Source organism: Myotis nattereri (genome assembly GCF_964212035.1).
Source record: "Myotis nattereri genome assembly, chromosome: 9".
Taxonomy (NCBI): Eukaryota; Metazoa; Chordata; class Mammalia; order Chiroptera; family Vespertilionidae; genus Myotis; species Myotis nattereri.
Genome location: NC_138084.1, coordinates 19,848,895 through 19,873,783, shown reverse-complemented (window position 1 = coordinate 19,873,783; position 24,889 = coordinate 19,848,895). Strand labels below are relative to the sequence as shown.

Sequence of the window (24,889 nt, the reverse complement as noted above, 5' to 3'; positions counted from 1 at the left end):
TGCCGCAGAGGCAGGAGAGGCTACCACCACCGCCGCTGCATTTGTCAGCCGTGAGCCTGGTTTCTGGCTGAGTGGGGCTCCTCCTATGAGAGCACACTGACCACCAGGGGAGAACTCCTGCATTGAGTGTCTGCCCCCTGGTGGTCAGTGCATGTCATAGAGACTTGTTGTTCCACTGTTCGGTCAATTTGCATATTAGGGTTTTAAGATATAGGACTTAGAGGCCCAGGGCATAAAATTCGTGCACTGGAGGGGGGGTTCCCTCAGCCCGGCCTGCACCCACTCGCAATCTGGAACCCCTCAAGGGATGTCCACCTACTGGCTTAAGCCCATTCCTTGTGGGGAATGGGCTTAAGCCAGCAGTTGGAAATTCCTCTCACAGTCCGGGACCCCTCGCTCCTTACCGCCCACCTGCTTGCTGCTCCTTACCACTCAGCTCACTGCTCCTTAGCACTGCCATGGAGGCAGGAGAGGCTCCCGCCACTGCCACTGCACTTGCCAGCCGTGAGCCCTATTTTTCTGTGTAGTTGTCTGTGGGCCAACTGCTTTCTTCCTTCTCATTTAGGGTTAGCAGAATATGAGCGTAGAGCACACTGTCGTGGAATGCAGAGAGCTTCCTGGAGCTGAAGGGAGTGGCTGGGCCCATGGGGTGAGAGGTGGACACAGAGGACATTATTTCACCCAATTGTGGGGCTGGCTGGACAGCCTTCATCTGCCTGACCCCACCCAGGCAGGGATCGAGCAGGGTGTCTGCCTCTCCATTCTCCATCCTTCCATCTGTGACATCTTGTCACCCTTTCCAGGCCTCCCCCAAAGTGAGTTCAGCTCAATCCCTGAATGTAAAAGGGCATGGAAGGTGTGATGTGAATGATACCACATCCCCCAGGGTTCGGGCTCTGGAAGAGGGGCTGCATGCAAATGAAAGATACAAGACAAGAAATAATAATTTGGAAATTGGGGGGGCCAGGCAGGAGCCCATGCAAAGAGGAAGGGCTCCACTTGGGCTCTGGCCTTGACATCCTTTTATTCAGTTTGTGATACACCTATAGCCCTCAGGCAGGCAATTTCCAGTAACAGACAGACTATCTTATCAGTAAGGATTTACATGACTATCTGGTGGGGAAGTTGCTTCAGCTACCATTGTCTGGACTAAACAGTTGGTGCAGAGCTGTGACCTTTGCCAGGGCTCAAGGATCACCAGCATTCCGGGCTCCTTGTCCACACTTCTATTCTAGAGAAGACAAAAGGTGGCTTCCCACAGCGGGGCTCCACTCCAGTGCCCCCTGATTCCCAGCGACAGGACCTGGTCTCAGGACGGTGGCCACAGCTGCAGAACAGAGATATGTTTCAAGAAAAGTTGGGAATGCAGAATTTTGTATGAGCCCCTATTCCAAAAGGTGGCAGTTTATTCACATTGTGGCAAAGACACCTTCAAGAGTGTTAACGTAAAAAACCATTGAAACCTGTAAAGAATTTTTGTGAGTTTATTTGAGCCAAACTGTCGACATATGCCGGGAAGCAGAACCTCAATGAATTGAGATAGTGCTCCGGAGAATGGCAGGGTTACATTCGTATTTATACATGAAATTCATTGGTGACAGATTGAAGGAGGTGGGATTAAGCGAAGCGGGGGGGGGGAAACCTCTGTGATAGGATAAAAGGTAAAATGATGGACACATACTTAGGTGGGTGCAGGATCAATCAACATGATAATGAAGGAATTTGTAGTATCTGCCCTGGCGCCCAGGACATTTGGTTATGCCCCAGGGGTTCCAGAAAAAGGGAAGTTACAAGTTACCCAGACACTTCAAAGGAATGTTATCTTAGAGGCAAAAAGGCAAATGGGCTCAGTAAGGATCAAAGTTGATCTTGTCAGTGAAGATACTGGCCTAGGACATAACTGCCCACCATAACTGCTTTTAGTCAAAGTTTAATTTCAGACCATCCTTTGTGGTTATTTTAGGTCTCTGAGTCTGCTAGGCTGCCACGCAGGCCTTCCCTGAGCTTGTCAGGTCAGCGTGTGGCCCCTTTTGTCCACACATCCCCCTTTTGGTCATAAATCAGTCCAAAGGATGCATTGATGACCAACCTTTTGGTTGGATAATGGAGTCCCACGGTGCTAGGAAGGCTCATTCCTAGGATGTCTCAGTGTCAGCATGTCTTGCTGAACAGGTGGACCACTGGGGATGGAGCAAGACCATAACCTTAGATGGCATTTAAGGTCGAATTATTATTATTTAAAAAAGGGCAGGTAAATGGGAGGCAGTCAGGTCCTATACGTCCTGGTTAAAAAGTATTCTGGATCATTTCTAATTTTTGAGCCATCATGATCCGAGTCTTTTTGCTGTTTGTCTTAAGTTTTGCTTTTCTGCATCCAGTATAACATTTACATACCATGAACACAAAAATCACAAAGGTATTGATTACATACCAGGGTTTGGAATGAGGAACCTGGTTCGCAAAAAAAACACCAAAAAAACAAAACAGTTTACAGAAGCAGAATTATAGTTCTGGGTCTCGGGGTCACTGAATTGACAGAAACACCTTATCCAGAGCCCTCGGGTCTTGAGACCACTGAGTTGCCAGGAATTTATTAAATTTAGAGTAATTGCACTGCCCTGGCCTTGGGACCACTGAGTCAACTGGAATGCATTATCTGTGGTCACTAAAATGACCTAGGATAATTGCGCTGTCCTGTTTCCCAGGTACAGAAGAACGTGCTTTCCAAAACCAGTAAGATAACAATCAATGGGATGGTCATTCAATCGCATGGGATGATGTATACAATTCAGAAAATCAAAATAATTTTTCCACTGTTAAGCAAAGCAAATAGGTACCATACTTCATTCCCCACTGGTTTTATTTACATGAGTCAAATCATGGACTTATCTTTACTAGTTAGGGGATTGTACTGCCCCCTAACTACAAGTAGTTAGACTGAATTAATTTTTCTAAACTGCCAGTTTGGCACATTTAATTTTCATTTACTCACCCCACTTATTTTAGGGGCATTCTCTATTCTGTTCCTGCTCTTCTGTCCCCTTGTGCATCTAGCCCCACTTGTCCCTGGACTTTCTCACTGGCTAGAAAAAAAAAATGTTCTTACAGTTACCAAGTGCCCTAGTGCCACGGTCCCCATTAGTACTGTCCTCACTGAAGTCCAGTTCCACTCTTGCGGACGTCGAGCCTCCTCCTGGCTCTCACGGGTGAGGCCGCTGGCTGCCGGGATCAAGGCCATTTCCTGGTGCAGGAGCTAGGAGTGGTGTAGCCAGGTCTGCAGGCGACAGTGTATAGTCCTTTCCAAGTTGGGGTGAGTCCTTGGGTTGTGAACTTCTTTACCCACACCGAGTCCCCAGGCTGGAAAGGATGTACAGAGTCCGAGATGGCATTCGCAGGGCATCTCGAACAAGCTTATGGGTGGCTTGTAATTTCTGTAAGAGATCATGTCCAAGAAAGGGGTACAGGCATTATGGCAAATACAGGAATTTATGAACAACCTGGTGGCCGCCTAACTGACATCAACGGGGGCGGCAGAACATTTTGCAGCTGTGGTCCTGGTAGCTCCAATAATGGTGACTTCCTGTCCTGAGAGGGGAGCTACCTTCTGAGTAACTACCGAGTGCTCTGCTCCTGTATCAACCATAAAGTTCACAGTCTGGCCCCCGATTTTCATTTCGACCATCGGCTCATGGGGGCCCATTTGGAAAGAGCCCAGTCTGTCCCAGTCAGAGTCAGCTGTTGCCAGTCCGAGGAGGCCTGCCTCAGGCGGCTCTGGCCGATAGCGCCTGGGTGGTTTGGATGGCCTTGCCAGCTTCTTCTGGCCTGCTCCTGCCCTGCCTGCCTCTTCACTCCTGCCACCAAACCTTACTCTGTCCCTTCTTACACACGCAGAACCAGACCAAAGGCAGCAAGTTTTGAGCAATTTTAAAATTCTTTAACATACATTCTAAAAGAACTAATCAAAATAAGGCTTATTTTCTAACTTCATTTGTCCTTGGGTGTGGACAGCAAATGACACTAATCAGATTGACATAAATGATTTAACCTTTGTTTAGGGAGGCAAATGCAAATTATTTACTCCCAAGTGTCCTTGGTTTAAGGAAGATAGGATTTCTGCTCAGTTTCCCTATTTTACTTATCCCAGCTTACTGGCCTGTCATGCATTCAACTTTCTTTTAACATTTCTCTTTTCCTTCTCATTACATACAAAACCTTCATAAATTTCACACTTTCAAATTAGCCTTCAAACCTTCTTTCTATGTCCTTCAAAAATGCATAACCATGCCTCAGACCTTCCATTAAGTATTTCTCTTTACCTTCCTCCATCACACCTAAGCCATACTTTCCAGCTAGTTAGAACTCTTAGCCTTAATTTTTAGGTGACATGTAAATAATTAACATTCCTCAGATTAGCAATACATTCATTTTTTTTTTTAAGAGACACAAACAGAAATTTCACTAGCTAAATAATTTTAAACAACAAAGACATATTTAAACAATAAAGACAGATAACATTCCCCATTAAAAACTTTGAATCACCACGGCTAGCAGTATCAGTTTGTGAGTATACAGGCCTTTTTGATGTCATCTTGGGATAGCTGTCTGCCTCCGTGGTCAGCAACTTCTCATCCTTGAAAGTGGAGAGAGTCTTTTATTTGGTGTCCTTTCCAACACACCAAATCTCCTGGTTGTAAGCCATGATCTTTGAAATCTTCGTCGCCCGGGAGTGCACTGTGAAATGAATCTGTTACCAATTTTGTTAGTTCCTACAATGCAGAATATCTGCTCTTTACTTTTCCTTATACTTGGGAAACAAAAGATTTAAAAGTCAACAATATTTTAAACAGTCATAAGAATAATTATCCTTAATTCATTTAGTCCCATAGTTATTTTTGTTTATCCCGATTATTTGCCAGTAGGTTTTGAATTCAGTTATTCCTTGAATTTCTATAAATCTTCATCCAGTTCAAAAATATGACCTGCTTACAAACCTGCAATTTAGATTAAGTCAGAGTCCTTTTCATGGGTTTTTCTAAACATATAATATACCTACAAATGCATCAGAATAAAGCTGTCCACAAATGACAAAATTTAAAAGTAGCATGGTTATAGATTTGATAAAAACTTTGCTTTTAACCTTCCAAGACAACAATTTTTGGTAAGTAATAATCCCTGTAAGATGACATAGAGAATATAAAATTTGTATACCTTTAGACTCAATTAGGATTTCAGCACATAAAGAATAAATAATATGTAGGATTTTAAAATGAGGCACATGGCTTATCAATATTATGTATTATGTCACTTCAAAATACCTAGACATAAGTTTTTATCGTTTGATTCAGTAAACTTTAAGGTCTCAAGTTCCCAGCAGCTCTGGAAAACCATACCTGAGGCTGGCAAACAGGGCTGGCCCAGCCCTTGACTTTAAAACGACCATTTTTCTCTGGGGAAAGTCAAGAAGCAAATTTGTAGCTACATAATTTCTTGAGATTCAAATCCAATTATTATTATTAAGGCATTTACTTTGGCAAATTTTTGTAACAGAGACAATTTTACTGAATTTTCTTTTGGAGGCTTGTTGCTAGAACAAGCCTGCATTTCTTCCCTGGGTAAAATTCGCCATTTTCTTTAGGAAATAATCAGTCTTGGGTTTTATTCTGTACCTTGTGAAGAGAGTCCAGTTCAAAACTCTATCTAAATGTCCAAAAACAGGACAATTGCGCGCATTAGTTTTAAACCAGCTTTTCTCTTTACATGTGAACAGAAATACCAGATGCATTTTTAAATTTTGTAAAACTTTTCAAAGGAGATTTTAAATTAGAATACTTGGGGAGGAGGCATCTATACTGGATCACCATGTGTTCCCTTCTCCCCTTCCCCACATCCTGCTTTGGGGAAGTTTCAGCAAATGACTCAAATGGCGTATTTTTCCCAAAGTCATGATTAATAGAAAGATATTTTTAAATTTTTTCCTATTTCACTACAAAAAGACACAAAAACATCAACACTCTTATATAGGCACACAGAACACACTAAAAGTTTACACCAGAGAATGTCCAGCATCAAAAATTACCAAAGCAGTGTCTTTTGTCCCTGGTTCAGGAACTTCCCCTTTCTAGAATTTCAGTATAATCCCAATGGTCTATTCAAAAAACAAACAAACAATGGGCTAAAGGAAAAACAAGGTGTACACATTAATTAACTTCAGAATAGTTCTGAGACAGTCTCTAAAATTTTATTAATTTCCATCTTATTAGAATACATTTTTCCTGTGCTTTTCTCTAGAAGCTTCTCATTTCCAAATTAAGATATGCACTCATTCAGTTTAATTTCAGAGCCGGCATTTTCTAATTTCTGCATGCAAAATATTAACATAGGTACCCAAACAAACTGCATTTTAGCCATTTCTCAGTTAATATTTTAAAGTACTTGCAAGTAAAGGCTTCCTATCAGGAGTATTAAATGAGGGCTGGTGTCTCGGGAGTTTCTGGCCTTGGAGGCACAATTTCCCATGTTAATTTTATTATTATTGAATATCTGTAGTCTGAGCAAACTTTCTTGACATGTTATGCAGTGGGTCAAATGTGGCCTCAGTTTCTCTCCCGTCTGTCTAAAACCACAGGAAAGGTTTAGGGCCCGGGCAGACCAAGCCTTAAGGTGGCCCCCTAGTAAAGCCATTTATACAGCGAAGGTTTTCTTTTTTTGCTCACTCTCAGAAAGCCGTTTCAATTAAAAAGCCGAAATCAAACCCAGCCTCCCATTTTTTCCTCCAATCCTGCCTTACCCTGGGTTCTGCTCTGACCCCTTAACCTGGGGTCTTATCAACCCTGGTTCCACCTCGAGGATTTAAAACAGCTCAAATAAAGTCCGACCTTCGACCAAAGGAAGGGAAGGTTCTGGATCCAAGAGAAACTCACCCATGTTCACCCAATGGGCGGAGAACCGGCGGGCTCAATGGGCCCTTTGCTGGATCCTAGCACCGAGTCAAAGTCCAAGGGATGGTCCTGGGTGAGCTGCTTTGGAATCCTGCCGCGACTACGCCAATTAATGTTAACGTAAAAAAACCATTGAAACCTGTAAAGAATTTTTGTGAGTTTATTTGAGCCAAACTGTCGACATATGCCGGGAAGCAGAACCTAATGAATTGAGATAGTGCTCCCTAAATGTCTTACTAATATGTTGTTCATCTGAAACTAATATAATATTGTATGTCAGATGTAATTGAAAAATTAAGAATAAAGAAAATGTACTAATAAAATAAAAAATGTTCAGTACATTAGAAAATATGACAAAACAGCATTTAATTAGAAGAGCAATTTTTAAAAAAATTTGAACATACAATTAGTTCAGTAAGTTTAATCCACGGAGATTCTCACTTTCTATCTTTTAAAATGAGGTATAATTTACAAACACACAGATCTTATGTTACAATTCCGTGGGGTTGAAACAAGTTTACACTCATAAAACCTCTATCATTTTCAAAGAAAAAGAACAATATTATCACTTGTGATAGCACTTCATAAATGTTAGCATATTTAACTTAAAAATGAAAACACCAGCAATAGTGGGCACTATTATTCCCTACCTGTAGATGAGGAAACTGAAGCACAGAGATTAGACAACTGGACAAACACTAGTAAATGGATGCAACCTTGGGACACAAGCAGATTCCCAAACTTGTAGAACCAGCTTTCTGAATATGCCACCAAGAGGGAGGGACTGCCTCTGGAACCTACACCAGCTAACAGAAATTTCCTACCCCTCCCAGCCTTTAAAAGGGCAAGTCCTACATGAAGTGCTTCAGCTTAATGATTTCTATAGAAAATTTACCAAAACACGCTTTGCAAGTCTGAGCTGTGCATGCAAGGATAAAAGGGATTTCATATTCTGGGAAAGTCTGCTGCCTCCCATCTGTTCCTGGGGACCAGTCTGCGTGGAGTTCACCTTCCAGGTGAGAACTCATTTCACTGGAAAGAACCACTGCTTTGGGAAACCCACCCACCCCCTTCTCCCTTTTCTCCTACAGCAAATGACCTTGGTGGTTTCACAGAAGTGTTGAGTTTATTTAGTGATACTTGGACCATGGGAAAGGGAGTCTATTCCCTTTGAGAGAAAACGTTTCTGCACCTACTATGTACACAGCAGATGCGCAGTGGAAAAATTCTCAGGAGGACTAAGTCAGTTCTCCATTCTGAACGAATAAAAGTTACGAAGGGATTTTGGAAGTGGGTGGGTGAAGGGAGAGGTAATAACATTGGCAAGAAAGGATTCTTGGTCCAAGTAACATTAATTTAGCACCTAGTGTATAGAGATACTATGCAGACGTTATTTTGTATTTTGGGGGGGAAACAGTCTAAAGGAGGCAGCTTGTTCCTGGGATAAATGTTAACCAGGAGAATAAAGTACTCTATTAAAATCAGAGAGAAAATATTCACACCAGATGTACTATTCATTTAAATCGTGTGTGTGTATGTGTGTGTGTGGGGGGGGGGGGGGAGGAGCTAAGGAAGTAATTTAAAAGATTTTATCTATAGTGCTCTGACCATAAAATAGGTTTTTTAAATTTTAAAATATTGTTTACTATGTTTGCATATTATTTAAAGCTTAAAAATAAGCATTTCTTTTCATCCAGCAATTACACTTCTAAAAACTGTATCTTAAGAAAATAAACATGGATGCATATTAACAGAATCTGTTCAACAGAAAATTATTAACAAAAGAGAAACACAGTTAGCAACCCTAATGTCCAATAATAGGAGACTGGTTCAAAATATCTATGGTACATGCCTGCAATGAAATAATAAAAATAGAATATCTGTAATTTATAATAATGAAATATATATTAACTATATATAGATATTTTTTAACATTCATGTTCTAAAATATTTGATGACATGGATTCTGTCATTTTAAATTTAAAACAAGTTAGAAAATTATATATATATATAATGCCCTTATTTTTGTAAAAAATAAAACAATGTGTAAAAACAAATGGATACATAGTCTCAAGTTAATATGTATCCATATTAACTGGATATTGCAATTTTTATTTTCTTTATAAAATAGTTTTTAATATTTTATTTTCCCTTCTAAACTTTACTTTCTATATTCTTAAATTTCTCATGTATATTGCATATTGAATATGTATAAGCACAGTTTATATATTACAGTAATAAAAAACTATGTACTATTTTCTGTTCCACATTTTCTCCTTTTGTTTTAATACTGTCCCTTGTGCATGCCTGTGTTGTATCATAGTTCTTATGGTAATGGCTCCTTGCAGTTGCAATTTAATAACAGGTCATATTTATGTAACCTTATTCTAGTGACAAAAGAGATTGTGTCTTATTTTTTTCCTATTTGTTGATGTTGCTTTATAAAACTACTCTTTACAACTCATTTTCCTTGTTTGAGTTGTCCCTTTTGAAGACATTTCCAGTAAGGGGAAGACTGGGTCTAAAGCGCCTTCTTTGTGGACTTTGCCCACTGCCAAGGCTGAAAGCTCACATAAGCTGTTTTAGAGCCACTTCAAGTTTCAGAAAGGTCTAAGATGAATAAAATGTTCTCTCAAGTATGATGGAGGTTTCATAGGCTTATAATGTGTTAAATCTGTAGACTTGTTCACATTATGTGCTTTTAATTGTGCCCATTTAACTACTCAGTGCCCTAGCCAATTTGGCTCAGTGCCCTAGCCCCATGGACGGCAAACTGCGGCTCACGAGCCACATGCGGCTCTTTGGCCCCTTGAGTGTGGCTCTTCCTAAGCCTTAGGAGTACCCTAGTTAAGTTAATAACAATGTACCTACCTATATAGTTTAAGTTTAAAATATTTGGCTCTCAAAAGAAATTTCAATCTTTGTTCTGTTGATATTTGGCTCTGTTGACTAATGCGTTTGCCAACCACTGCGACCTCGCCGATTTGGCTCAGTGGATAGAGGTTGGCCTGTGGACTGAAAAGTCCCAGGTTTGGTTCAGGTCAAGGGCCCATGACTGGGTTGTGGGCTCAATCCCCAGAAGGGGGAGTGCGGGAGGCCTCTGATCAATGATTCTTTGTCATCCTTGATGTTTCTGTCTCTCTCTCCCTCTCCCTTCCTCTCAGAAATCAATAAAAATATAATTTAAAAATAATATAAATTACTCATCTTTAAAGTTGTTTTTAAAAGAGAAAACAAAAATCATAATAATGCCAGAAAAGACATTCCTCCCCCCCCCCCCCCCCCCCACTGAGAAGTAGTGTTAAGGGGGATAAAATGGCTATTATTTTCCCTCAAAGGACTGACAAGCAACTGAGGGTGTGGGACAGGACACATGCACATGGAAAAGTCAAGAACATTCACATGTGCAATTTCAAACCTGCTCAAATAGTAGGTGCCAAAGAGTAAATGAGATCTTTAGAACCAGAAATATTTTCCCATTGAAAACAACCACCACTGGTCCCATCTCTATCGTCTCTGTAGTTGATCATTCACAAAGGACATGTGTTTCTGGAAGGAAGGAAGGAAGGAAGGAAGGAAGGAAGGAAGGAAGGAAGGAAGGAAAGAAGGAAGGAAAGAAGGAAGGAAAGAAGGAAGGAAAGAAAGAAGGAAGAAAGAGAGGAGGGAGAGAGGGAGGGAGGAGGGGAGGGGAGGGGAGGGAAGGGAAGGGAAGGGAAGGGAAGGGAAGGGAAGGGAAGGGAAGGGAAGGGAAGGGAAGGGAGCCAACAACGTCCTGGCCTAAGGTCTGGGAAGCCAGAGTGCCTCAGCACTAAAGGGATGAGTACATCAAACAATATATTCTCTGCTTCCTTCAGGGAATGATGTTAATCATGACACATAAATACTATTCTGTGTCAGGCACTTACTAAGAAATTCCCATGGGCTTTTTCATTCCCTTGATGCCAGTGCCTGGATTACTCATTTAATCTCCACAAACTCTCTCAGTAAGTGTTGGTGTTATTCACATTGAAAACACTCACACTGTGAGCTAGGTTAAAGTTACACTGCATTTCTTAAATAAACAAACAAAAAAACAAAAAATAATCCAATAGGCTGAGCTAAAATACTCTGTGGTTAGCTGCCAGTAATGATATTAATAATAACAGTAATGAAAATAATAATTTTGAGTTATTATATGCTAGAAACTCTACTATGCACTTGATATGTATTAACTCATTTAACCATCACTATGATTTTCTTTTTATTTCCAAACCAACAAGGTGTTCAGTTAGGTTTTTGTAAGAAATTTCAGACACCAGTTTGTGAGGATAAAGCCAGTTGATGAGAATAAAACGCAGAAGGGAGGTAGCCTGGAGCTGAGGAACACCTTTAATTTTTGGCAAAAGTTGCAAGTCGATGGCTTTCTGATCAACCTTGTGCTGCTCTGTCCTCTCATATTCCTGTTTCTCTGTGTTGAGGAGCTCACCCTCCTGGTGACTGGGCAGGCGCTGCTCCTTCTTCCTGAAGTAAGCACCAGTGAGATGTTTGGGGATTTTCACCTCCCTCTGTGTTTGCTCTCACCAGTGCAGGGGGCTTTATCCTCACACACTGGTGTACTAAATTTCTTACAATAAAAACTAATTAAACACGGATATCGGTCTTGCTAGAGATGGTGATGATGAATTTCTGGTGTGTTCTATGCAGAGGAAACTGATTAAGGCACAGAGGTGCAGACATTAAGGCCCCTGCTCAGCTGCTTCAGGAAACCCACTCTCTTGACTCCGTGGTGCCTAGGGAGGACCGTCAGGATGGTCCCGGGAGTAATGTTGGCCCAGTTTTCTCACATGCAGACCGAAGGGCTTCTTGCTGTGGTTCAAGAGCTTTGGAGGCACATCTTCAGTGGGGTAATATCTAGGCATTTTGCAAAGTATAAGCACTTGGGCACCACCTTTATTGTCACTACCAACTGGGTTTGTGACAGCAGCAAGAACTTTCTCCGTTTTCATTTTAATCCAGGATTTAGCTACTGAATACTTCCACTCATGCATGGCCTTTAGGAATACATAGCCGACCAGGAATATCTGCCAATTCCTCTGACCAGGACAGGGTTTCACCTCTGTGGGGCTTCCTCTTCTTACACATATTACCTTGGGGTTACCCTTCTTGACCTTGTCACCAGCATCAGCCTTCTTGGCTCCAGGTTTCTTCTCCTTAGTATCCAGCTTCTCAGCTTCTTCAACCTCCATCTTGCAAGATGGGAAGGAGAGAATAATTTTCTAGGTAGAATCTGTTTTCATTAGGATTCATAAGTAAACCAAGAGGGAAGTAACTTTTCCAAGGCTATAGTTTGTTAGTGGTGGCACTCGGGACATCACTGACTGCAACCTAATCCCCAAAGATGCACTAGCATATTTAAAGAACATATTTGTTAACATAAATGTGTATTAAATAAAAATTCAGGGCAGTGTAAGAAAGGGTTCGCACAACCACTTCAAGAATACAACTAAAAGACAGAACGGGCATCATCTAGAACCACAGGAAGGCTGGCTGAGTGGAAATACTACAACTAGAAGGAAAGAGAAAAGCATACCGAGACTCAGAGGAGCTGTGGTGCGGAAGTTAAGTGCAGAGGTACGGAGGCGGACACGGAAAGGGCTGGCGGCTGAGGACACGGTTGGCTTTTTCAATCGGGAGGGAGTCTCAAGCTCCCGACTCCTCTGAACTCCAGTTCTGGGCGAGTCTCTGGGGACCCAGACTGATATGGGGAGAGGCTAGACTGTCTGGCATTGGTCGCATCTCGAGGGCGGCCTTCTCTCAGAGGTGCTTGCAGCGATTACCCGGACACTGAGACTTGGGGCCTCTTAGGGAAGGACTGACGCTCAGCCATAGCTGTTTGCTCCGCCCTATTGATTCCCTGTGTTCAAAATGTTCTTTTTGAACATTTTCAAAAAGAGAACCAAGTGCTTTCTGACAACCTCCTCCTTCCTTGGTGTTACTGAGGACGTCAGTGTGGGTAACACCAGTAGAAGGCACTGAAAAAGGTTCTGGACATTAGCATAGAACCTGCTACTCTTGTGCCTTGGTGTTGGTTTCATTTGAACTTTTATGGTGTGTCTCCTTCGCAGTAATGGTAGAAATTTAATTTGACTCTACTTTCTCTCCCCCCAAGGCAGTTATTTTAGAAGTGGGCAGACTTATCTTACCTGCTACCTTCTAAGATTCAGGTAAAGGTGTGTGGACCTAATTCCTATGGGTTCAACATTTTCTCATCCCATTTCTTGATCCTCCCTCTAGGCTAAAATACCTGCCAAGATGCTCCACTTGCAGGGTCCACAGATGCTGCAGATGCTAGAAAAATCCTTGAGGAAGAGCCTTCCTGAGTCCATAAAGGTGAGAGTGAGACAATCTCAGGGATAGAAAGGGTTGTGCATTCTTTTGATACAAGTGGGGAAGAGAATGACCTTTTAATGTTCAGCTATTTTGTGGTGGAAATTCACTCATGCTCCATCTCATTTACACTCATGTTCACATCACCTCTTTTGCAAGGGAAGTATATTATGAAACCTCTTTATACTATCTTTTCTACTTCATGTGAACAAATTAAAAGTTTAAGAAATAGCTATAGTGAATTTGGCTTAGTAGGTAAAGCGTTGGCCTAAGGACTGAAGGGTCCCTGGTTCTATTTTGGTCAAGGGCACTTCCTGGGTTGTGGGTGTGATCCCCACTGGGGGACATGCAGGAGGCAGCCAATCAATGATTCTCTTTCATCATTGATGTTTCTATCTCTCTCTCCCTCTCCCTTCCTCCCTGAAATTATTAAAAATATATTTAAAAAGAAAAGTTTAAGAAATAGGTTTGTTCATCCATGTCATAGAATGCTCTTAAGTCATTAAAATTATTTTTATTTATTGGAAAAGAAATATGAGTAGAATGTATTAAATCAATGGAGAAAAACATTTTAAAATCACATCTATCTGAAATTTTTCAGTTTGTAAAATTTCTTGTGTGTGTACATGAATAGTAGAAAATCTATAAAAGATTTCTTCAGAAACCAAGATGGCGGCATAGGTAAACACCGGAGATTGCTGCCTCACACAACCACTTCAAGAATACAACTAAAAGACAGAACGGGCATCATCCAGAACCACAGGAAGGCTGGCTGAGTGGAAATACTACAACTAGAAGGAAAGAGAAAAGCATAACGAGACTCAGAGGAGCTGTGGTGTGGAAGTTAAGTGCAGAGGTACGAAGGCAGATGCAGAAAGGGCTGGCGGCTGAGGACACGGTCGGCTTTTTCAATCTGGAGGGAGTCTCAAGCTCCTGGCTCCTCTAAACTCCAGTTCTGGGCGAGTCTCTGGGGACCCAGACTGATATGGGGAGAGGCTAGACTGTCTGGCATTGGTCGCATCTCAAGGGCAGCTTTCTCTCAGAGGTGCTTGCAGGGATTACCCGGACACTGAGACTCGGGGCCTCTTAGGGAAGGACTGACGATCAGCCATAGCTGTTTGCTCCGCCCTATTGATTCCCTGGGACCCCTCTCCACCAAAATTGTGCAGGCAGGCTTTTGCATATGAAAGACCTGGCCCTTTGCAATCTGAAAATTACCTAACAAACTTGTAGCTGGCCCAAGGCCCCAGGGCACCTTGCATTGCGGCACAGCTGAGCTCCTGCTGAGTAGCCTCAGGCAAAGGCTAGATTAGCACCTCCTGAGAGATCCAGGAGACAGTGTACCCAGTGGTCAGAGCGGGACCATCCAGATTGCAGCTCCTCGGACCCATAAGGGACACACTCAGGGAGCAGACTCAGTGAGCACCAAAGCCACATTGAAGCAAGTCTTGCCCCAGAAGGGTGTCTCCAGCACAGAAGTTCTCCCACTGCAGACACAGCTGATTCTCACAGCCAATTGGCCTGGAGGTCAATTCCTCCCAGTATTACCTACAACAATCAAGACTTAACTACAACAAGACTGTGCACAAAGCCCACAAGGGGGTGCACCAAGAGTGTCCACCTCGGATAATTGGGGAGGCTGAGCCACTGGGCCCTATAGGACACCTAGCACAGAAAGACACTCCATCAACACAGGGAAGCACAAAAAATGCGAAGACAAAGAAACAGGACACAAATGACAGAAATGGAGGGACGCAAACTACTGGATATAGAGTTCAAAACCACACTTATAAGGTTTTTCAAGAATTTTCTAGAAACCACCCATAAATTTAGTGAGACCCTGGAGGATATGAAAAAAGACCAACTAGAAATTAAGCATACACTGAGTGAAATAAAGAATAATATACAGAGATCCAACAGCAGAGAAGAGTATCCCAAGAATCAAGTCAAAGATTTGAAATACAAAGAAGCAAAAAATACTCAACCAGAAAAGCAAAAAGAAAAAAGAATCCAAAAATATGAAGATAGTGTAAGGAGCCTCTGGGACAACTTCAAGCACACCAACATCCGAATTATAGGGGTGCCAGAAGAAGAGAGAGAGCAAGATATTGAAAACCTATTTGAAGAAATAATGACAGAAAACTTCCCCTACCTGGTCAAAGAAATAGACTTACAAGTCCAGGAAGCGCAGAGAACCCCAAACAAAAGGAATCCAAAGAGGACCACACCAAAACATATCATAATTAAAATACCAAGAGCAGAAGACAAAGAGAGAATCTTAAAAGCAGCAAGAGAAAGACAGTTACTTACAAGGGAGTACCCATACGACTGTCAGCTGATTTCTCAACAGAAACTTTGTAGGCCAAAAGGGAGTGGCAAGAAATATTCAAAGTGATGAATACCAAGAACCTATAACCAAGATTACTTTATCCTGCAAAGCTATCATTCAGAATTGAAGGTCAGAAAAAGAGCTGCACAGATAAGGAAAAGCTAAAGGAGTTCATCACCACCAAACCAGTATTATATGAAATGCTGAAAGGTAAAGAAGAGGAAGAAGAAGAAGAAGAAGAAGAAGAAGAAGAAGAAGAAGAAGAAGAAGAAGAAGAAGAAGAAGGTGGAGGAGGAGGAGGAAGAGCTGGAGGAGGAGGAGGAGGAGGAGGAGGAGGAGGAGGAGGAGGAGAAGAAGAAGAAGGAGGAGAAGAAGAAGAAGAAGGGGAAGGGGAAGGGGAAGGGGAAGGGGAAGGGGAAGGAGAAGGGGAAGGAGAAGAAAAAGGTGAAGATACAAATTATGAACAACCAATACACATCTATCAACAAGTGAATCTAAAAATCAAGTGAATAAATAATCTGATGAACAGAATAAACTGGTGATTATAATAGAATGAGGGGCATAGAAAGGGAGTGGACTGACTATTCTTGGGGGGGAAAGGGGTGTGGGGGATGCAGGAAGAGACTGGACAAAAATCGTATACCTATGAATGAGGAGAGTGTGGGGTGGGGGGGGTAAGGTCAGAGGGTGGGGTGGGAACTGGGTGGAGGGGAGCTATGGAGGGAAAAAAGGAACAACTGTAATAATCTGAACAATAAAGATTTAATTTAAAAAAAAGATTTTTTCACCTTTTTAAAAATTGAGGTATAATTGACATACATTACATTAAATGTTTATTAAATTCTACAATGGGAGAGTTCATGATTTTTATTCACAAATTTTATTAGTCTGAATATTTTACATTGTGAATATATTTCTAAAAGATACATTGATTGAGACAAAACACTGAAACTTAAAATTGCTTGGCAGAAATACTCATCAGAGAGTATTTCATAGAAATATAAAATTTGATGATAAAATTTCATGATTTCATAGAAATAAACCTGTCCTGATCAAATAAGTTACTTTACCATTCTTTCCTAATACAGGGGTGGGAAAAGTAGTTTTACAGTTGTGAGTACGTGAAACAGAGTTAATAAAGCTATTGTAATAAGCATAACCTGCATTTTTCTCAGATAAACAACCATAAACCTACTTTTATCAACCCCTGTATATTGACCCTCCCAATTTCTTGTGATGCTGCAGGTGTATGGGACCATCTTCCACATGAACCAGGGAAACCCGTTCAAGCTAAAGGCTCTGGTGGACAAGTGGCCTGATTTTAATACAGTGGCTGTCTGTCCTCAGGAGCAGGTAAGGTGTCAGATATGGAATGAATGTGCATCTATGTATGTATTTGCTAGGTGTTTATCTGCACCTGGCAGTGTGGGAGACCTGGGCATATAGAAATGAATCCCTAGAATAGTAAACAGTCCCTGTCCTCGAAAATTCCACAGCCTGGAGGAGAATACAGATGAGTCCACAGATAATTTACAGCATGGTCTGAAATGTGCAGCAAGAGGAGAATTGAATGAAATGATTGTCTAACCACTATGCTGTGTATCTGAATCTAATCTATATAATAAAAGCCTAATATGCAAATTGAACAAACAACGCAAGGACTGGTGGAACAACTGGTCGCTATGATGCACACTGACCACCAGGGGGCAGATGCTCAAAGCAGGAGCTGCTCCCAACCTGCAGGCCCCAGGCAAGCCAAGGCAGGTGCAAGCGGGGGACCCCCTGATCACCCCACCAGTCGCCCCGCAGAGGGAGGCGGCCAGCAGCATTGGGGAGGTGGTGCTGACTGGCGAGCAGGCTACCGCTGCCCCCTGATCACCCCACCTGTTGCCCCACAGATCGGCCTTGATTGCCGGCCAGGCCTCGGGATCTTACCCATGCACGAATTTCATGCACCGGGCCTCTAGTATAAAATAATATTGAAGAGCAACTATAATTGGAAAATAAACTTTATTATGAAAAAAAGTAACAGGTGGGAAGCTGATTAAAATTATACAGGAGACATTTTCATACTCACTCATTGTTTAATTTATTTTCAAGACAGGACCCCAAATGGAATCCTGGTTATGCTGAACACCAAGCACCCTTCATTATTTCCTTTTTTTAATTTAAATTCTTTATTGTTTAAATATTACATAAGGCTCCTTTTCCCCTATTGACCTCTCCCCGGCCGCCCCCACCCCCAGCACATGACCTCTTCCCCTCCCCACCCGGTCTGTGTCTCTTGCATGCATATAAATCCTTTAGTTGATCTCTTAAGCCCTTACCCTCCAACTTCCCTCATAGGTAAAGTTTGTTCGATGCTTCTATGACTCTGGTTCAATTTTTGTTCCTCAGTTTATGTTGTTCATTGTATTCCACAAATGAGTGAGATCAGGTGATTTTTATCTTTCTCTGACTGGCTTATTTCACTTAGTATAATGCTCTCCAGTTCCATCCTTGCTGTTGCAAATAGTAAGAATTCCTACTTTTTTACAGCAGCGTAGTATTCCATTATTTCTGGCCTCTAGTTTATGGGAGGAGAGGCACCCAATGGAAGACTGTGCTAATGTAAGATTATATTGAGGGCATAGACAAAAGGCTGATATTTTGTTAAAGATATTAAAGCAACATTTCTCAGACTCGACATCTTTATTGGTGTGAATCAAACCCTAGTTCCATTTTTAACTCTTAACCTATGGAGAAAAATTATTTTCTATCTTTTAAAAATGTCAACCTTGAAACCACACCAACTCACTAGTGCTAACTCACAACTTCTTGTGATACTGCATCCCCCTTGAGCAGCTGAATGGTATTTTAACCAACTGTCATCAATAAAGTCAATAAAATAGGGCATTAAAAATAATTATATGTAGTAGAGGTTGCAGAGAAGGATCAGAAATGCTTCCTGGTGGAAAATTTACCAAAACTGCATGTCAATGATAAATAAGATTGTGTTTGTTTTTTTTATGGAGGGTCAGGACAGGATTTCATCCAAAGCAAACAAATTACAAATTGTGAGACATAATGTCTAAAACAACACAGCGATTTAGGGAATGTTAAGAGCAAAATGACATGATTGTAGTTGTTGGTTACATATTGTGATAATTTTTAAAAATTAATAAAATTAAATAGTTGAAATATTTCAAAACTAAAAATCCTATAAATAAAAGCCTAATATGCTAAGTGTCCAGTGGTACGTTCAACCAATCAAAGCATAATATGCTAATGATATGCTAAGGCCACTCAACCGCTTGCTATGACATGCACTGACCACCAGGGGGCAGATGTTCCAACTGGTAGGTTAGCTTGCTACTGGGGTCTGGACAGTTGGGACTGAGCGAGATGGACCAGACATGTCCTGGAGCCCTCCGGGGGTCCATCTCTGGCTGGTCAAGTTCCAGTGTCCCTCCCCGGCTCCAATCATGCACTGGTGGGGTCCTTCTGCCTGGCCTGCACCTTCTCACAATCCGCGACCCCTCCGGGGATGTTGGAGAGCTGGTTTTGGCCCGATCCCACAGGCCAGGCTGAGGGACCTCACTGGTGCACAAATGCATGCACCAGGCCTCTAGTTTATTAACATTAAAATATTAAACTTGTATATAACTTGTATAGAAGTAAAATTGGTAAAAAACAAAACAAACATATTTCACCAAATCAAATAATTTGGAAAAAAAGACTGTATTATTGATAACAACCTCAATGAGAAGTATTATTTGAGCTACTTTCAAAAACGCAGTTTTAAAAATAAAGTTTTCCATCTTATGAGACTTACTTGACATATAAGATTGTGTATGTTTAAGATGTGCAATGTGTATATTTGATACACACATGTATTGCAAAATGATCATTACCATGACACCTCCATCATGATACATAATGACTATTTCTTTCCTGTGGTGAAAATATTTAGGATTTTCTCTCTTAGCAGCTTTCAAGAAAGCCCACTGCATGGGAGCACATATTTGCCAATGTTATCACCGATAAGGGTTTAATCTCCAACATTTACAGGGAATTCATACAACTTAAAAAAAAGGAAGATAACAAGATGAACAAAAACAAATCCAGAGGCAGAGAAGCATCGATCAGACCATCAAACCTCAGAGGGAAGGTAGGGGAGGGTGGGGGTATGGGGGAGAGATCAACCAAAAGACTTATATGCAAGAATATAGGCCTAACCAATGGACACAGACAACAGGTTGGTGAGGGCATGAGTGGGGGCGTCAGGGGAGTAATGGGGGGATAAGTGTTAGGTCGGAGAGAGCCCAGGATCAGATACATGCAGACATGTGATGAGACAATGGACTTCCCCTGGAATTTCTCACAGATCAACGTGCCAGACACAGATACCGGCTTCTTCTCTCTTAATCCACATACCCCCACACAGATACTGACTTCTTTCTGAATACCCCCGCCCATTCCCTGCAGCAGAGAATTCCTCAGCTTATGCCCCCGCCCCTCACCCAACCACAGTATAAAAAAGCGCCCCCCTCCCTGTTGGTGTGAATCCACGTGCCCTGTCCTTGGGGTACGTGGGTCTCCTGGGGACGCAGAAATAAACCTTTTCCTTTCCTTTCTTTTCTGATTCACTGGACTCTCTATTTCTTGTGCCGCCTCCTGAGCCACCTAACCTAACAATAAGGACACATATGTAATATCTTAATCAATTAAGAAATTTAAAAAAGAGTATATAATACAGTATTACTAACTACAATCACCATGCTGTACATTAGATCCTCAGAATTTATTCATCTTATAACTTTTTTTTGTTTCATCATTCATAGGTGGGTATTCAAGTCTGCTACCTCCATCAATTTTGATAGAGACATGTTCAGAGCCCACATTTTGTAGAAATCTTTGGTCTACAGCAAGATTTATATTTTTGGCCAAAGATTTTCTCTGTCGGTTTACTCTCTACATGAGTTTTAAGTGCTAGCTAAATACTTCATTTGATTTTAGTTTTGAAAATGTTGCATCTTTATTTAGAAAATCATTATTGATGTTTAGAAAGTTCTGACAATTGCATCTGACTGTTCCTAAGAATTTGCATAGCATGGTAAAATGTGAACATTTCCCTAATCTGATTTGTTCAAATATCATAAGAGAACAAAAAGTGACTTTGTTTTTGTTTTGTTTTGCTTTGTTTTGCTTTTGTTTACTGAAGCCGTTGGAGCTAACACATTTACAACCATAACATGTACAAAAAGCATTTTACTAAAAGTCTGACTGTCCTATGCTTTTTGAAAGAAATGTTAAATTCTAAATGGGTCAATTTTGTTTGAAATTTTAAAGCAAGAGTTGAGTTCAGAATAGTTTTATTCAGGAAATTTTTAAATATGAATTGAATAAGGAAGCCCTTGACTTGACTTCATAAAATAAATAATTCCTCAATAAAAGTAATACACCAACAAAACACCTGATATTTAAAAATAACAGAGCATAATGGAACACGTACAACCGGTATGGCAATCACAAAATACAAATATTTTGGTTGATTCTGCCTTTCCCAATGCAAACAGGACATGGTAGATGACCTTGATCACTACACCAATACTTACCAAATCTACTCCAAGGACCCCAAGAACTGTCAGGAAGTGCTTGGCTCGCCAGATGTCATCAATTGGAAACAGCATTTGCAGATCCAAAGTAAGTAAGAGGAATGGGAAGTGTGTTGACTCACTTCTCTGTCCTCCCAATTTCCCGTATGATTCATATATTTCTCTATACAGTGGGGCCTTGACCTACGAGTGTCCCAACTAAAGAGTTTTTTTGAGATACGAGCCATCTCTCGGCCGATTTTTTTCTTTGAGTTGCAAGCTCAAAAAAATTCAGGTTACGAGCCAGCTTCTGATAACCCACCGCTAGTTGGCTCAGTGAACGTCACAGTGATTTGACATCCGAGTAATTTGAGTTATGAGCTCCATCATGGAACGAATTAAACTTGTAAGTCAAGGCCCCACTGTACTTCAGACCCTCAGCCTGCTATCAGTTTTTTACTCAGTTGTGAATATAACTGTAGTGGGGAAAAACACCCTCAAAGCTGGCAAAAAAAAAAAAGGGGGCTTCATATAGGAAACATAATTTTTTAATAGCCACGAATTTATTTTGCAAACATATCCAGAATCCCTTAGGTTGGTTGAGTGCCAGGGCAGAGCTTCCCCTAGGACAGCGGTTCTCAACCTGTGGGTCGCGAACCCTTTGGGGGACAACTGACCCTTTCACAGGGGTCGCCTAAGACGATCAGAAAACACATATACAATTACATATTGTTTTTGTGATTAATCACTATGCTTTAATTATGTTCAATTTGTAACAATGAAATTGGGGGTTACCACAACATGAGGAACTGTATTAAAGGGTCATGGCATTATGAAGGTTGAGAACCACTGCGCTAGGGCCTTCCATGCCAGGAATAAGAATGACAACTTGTGCCATAAAGTACCTCCTAGGTCATTAAGGAAACCGTATGGTTATGAGCATGTCATCCAGAATCACACTCCCTAGGATAGCATTTGTCTTTTACTTGCTATGTCATCTTAGCCACTTGAATTATCCTCACTGAGTAATATATAAAAACAAGGATAACAATGGTAGCTAAAGCACAAGGGTGTTGAGAAGATTAGATAACATATTGAATAGGAATTGCATAGCACAATAATACTTGGATGTGTCAATTAACTTGGACTGCAAAGCAAACCTCATAATTCTGTGAATGAACATTTGGACTGGGCTTTGCAAGACAGTTCTTCTGCTGGTTTCACCCAGATTTACTCATGTGGCTGCAGGGTGTTAATGAATGGACTATGCGCTAGTTGCTCTAGCATGGCCTCATTCACATGCCTGAATGACAGTTCTGGCTGTCGGTGCTGGCCACCTTGGTGACAGCATGATAGGAGCACAAGTCCTCAGCTGACTACCCTAATCCTATCCATATGGTGTTGGTCTCAAGGAAATCAGGAGCACAAAGAAAGCCCCTGGTGCAAGCCCTCTTTAGCCTCTCTCTGCATCAAGTGTACTCTTTTCCATTGGCAAAAGCAAGCCATATGACCAAGGTCAGATGCAGTGCAGGAGGGGACTATTCCAGGGAAAAGATACAAAGAGACATGGGCACATTGTGTGTTATTCCTGCAACAATCTACCATACTATGAACAGAGTAAGTGCACATGAGATGTTGGCTACTATAGTTTGTATAATGCCTCTCCTGTGATTATGAAAACAATATGTTCATGTAGCCCAGAAAAATAAGTTCCAGTCTTGGCATTGCACCAATGGTATAACTATGGTTGTGAATGAATCTTTGAGGACCTTCATTACACAAATCTTGACTACGTGATGCCCGATCACACGTTGGCAGTACCAAGCCAGAACATAGGTTTTTAGACTGTAAATGTAGACATGTACCACTCTACTGGACAGCTTCTCCATAAAATGCACTGAAATAGTTGCATGTCTCCTCAAAATCCCATCTAGGTTCCCAGTCCAACCTGAATGAGGTGATACAAAATCTCGCAGCCAGCAAATCCTTCAAAGTCAAGCACACAGAGCGCTTTCTCTATGTGGTGGCTGACACTGTAAAGAAGCTAATTCCTTCTCTGTTTGATGTAAAGAACTTACCACCTGGTGGTGGCAAACCCAAGGCCATGTAAGTTTGAGAAAAGTCATGGGACTACTCACACCTCCCATTCCTGAAGTAGCCTCCCAACTTCTCTTCCTGCTTTCATTCCTGCCCCACTACAGTCAATATTCTTCAAAGCAGCCCAAATCATCATTTTCATGAATGTGTTATAGACAATAGGGACAAGAACAGATATAATAAGTACTCATGGACTTTACTTTTCTCTTGGAACCTCCATAGCAATCAAGAAATGCTTAAACTCTCATCCCTGGATGTTACCCATGCTGCCCTGGTGAATAAATTCTGGCATTTTGGTGGCAATGAGAAGAGCCAGAGATTCATCGAGCGCTGTATCCAGACGTTCCCCACGTTCTGTCTGCTGGGGCCTGAGGGGAACCCTGTGTCCTGGAACCTGATGGACCAGACAGGAGAGGTACGCATGGCAGGCAACCTGCCTGAGTACCGGAAGCAGGGCCTCATCTCCTATGTCATGTATCACCAGGCCAAGGCTCTTAACAACCTTGGCTTCCCCATATATTGTCACACTGACAAGAATAACAAAATAAGGCAGAAAATGAGTTACAATCTGCATTATATCCACATGCCCTATACCTGGAACCAGTGGTACTGTGTGCCTCTGTGATGCCATCCTACAAACAAGTATCACATGGTCCCCAACATGTGGCTGGAGCAATGGGTAGGTGGGTAGAGAAAGAATAAATGGTACATAATTGTAATTATCAGTAAAGTAGTGGGCTCTGGGGAGGCAGTGTGAATGTTCAATACCATGGTCCCTGCACTCAAGTCACTGCTGGCTTCCCTTAGATGTATCAGGTTGAAGCAGCCTCAGGCACTCCACATGGTTTAGTTCCCCCACACTTCCGGGGATCTCCATGACACTCTCATCAGCTGCATGCTGCCCAGAATGGCTTCTCCTAGAACTCCTAGTGTGTGGATATATAGAGCCGTGCCAGATTTTCCAGAGAGAGGTAATAGTTTCTGAGCATTATGACTTACTCTTCTCTCTTTCTATGGTCTTTCTCCTAATGATCAGCAAGTGCACTCTGCTCAGTAGGTCTGTAGAGATTATCCTCTCCTCTGATTACTGCTTTCTCAATACATTAAAGGATTACACACTAATATGTATGAAATACTAGGTTAAACATAGTGTACTTGATATGGCAGGGAGAGTTTCGATGAAAAAGACTAACTTATATTAGCCTGTCCCCTCCTCACTCCTACACCAGGGAAAATGATTCACTGTTGCTTCTAACAGCAGAACTTTTCTAAATCTACCCAAACCCCAAACAATAAAGAGATTTTGTGTTTGATTGTACAAGTTGAAGTGAAGTGGTTTGTGATGGGAAGAGCCTGGTTTGGGTTTATGGAGAGTGGGAAGACCCAGACCCAGGGAGGTGGCTATTTATTGAGAAGAGAGAAGGTTAGGGGAGGGCAGTACATCGTGGTACCTACTGTTTCACTTGACCTTGGCACATTGTTTCAGGATGCCTAAATTCTATGCAGACCAGACAATAGTCTCATGGGAAAGTCTGGTTGGTGGTGTTGAGCAATTTTTGTCCTGGTTGGATCAGGGTATTTGG

General features: G+C 41.7%; 1 protein-coding gene across 1 annotated transcript; it reads left to right on the top strand.

Moving 5' to 3' along the window:
- Nucleotides 1-13,229: 13,229 nt before the first annotated feature.
- Nucleotides 13,230-23,319, top strand: GLYAT (glycine-N-acyltransferase; the record flags this gene model as incomplete). Its single annotated transcript, XM_081100045.1, has 4 exons — nt 13,230-13,307; nt 16,879-16,986; nt 21,192-21,318; nt 23,144-23,319. 4 exons carry the CDS (start codon nt 13,230-13,232, stop codon nt 23,317-23,319), a joined length of 489 nt encoding a protein of 162 aa, XP_080956171.1.
- Between the last annotated feature and the right edge of the window lie 1,570 nt (nt 23,320-24,889).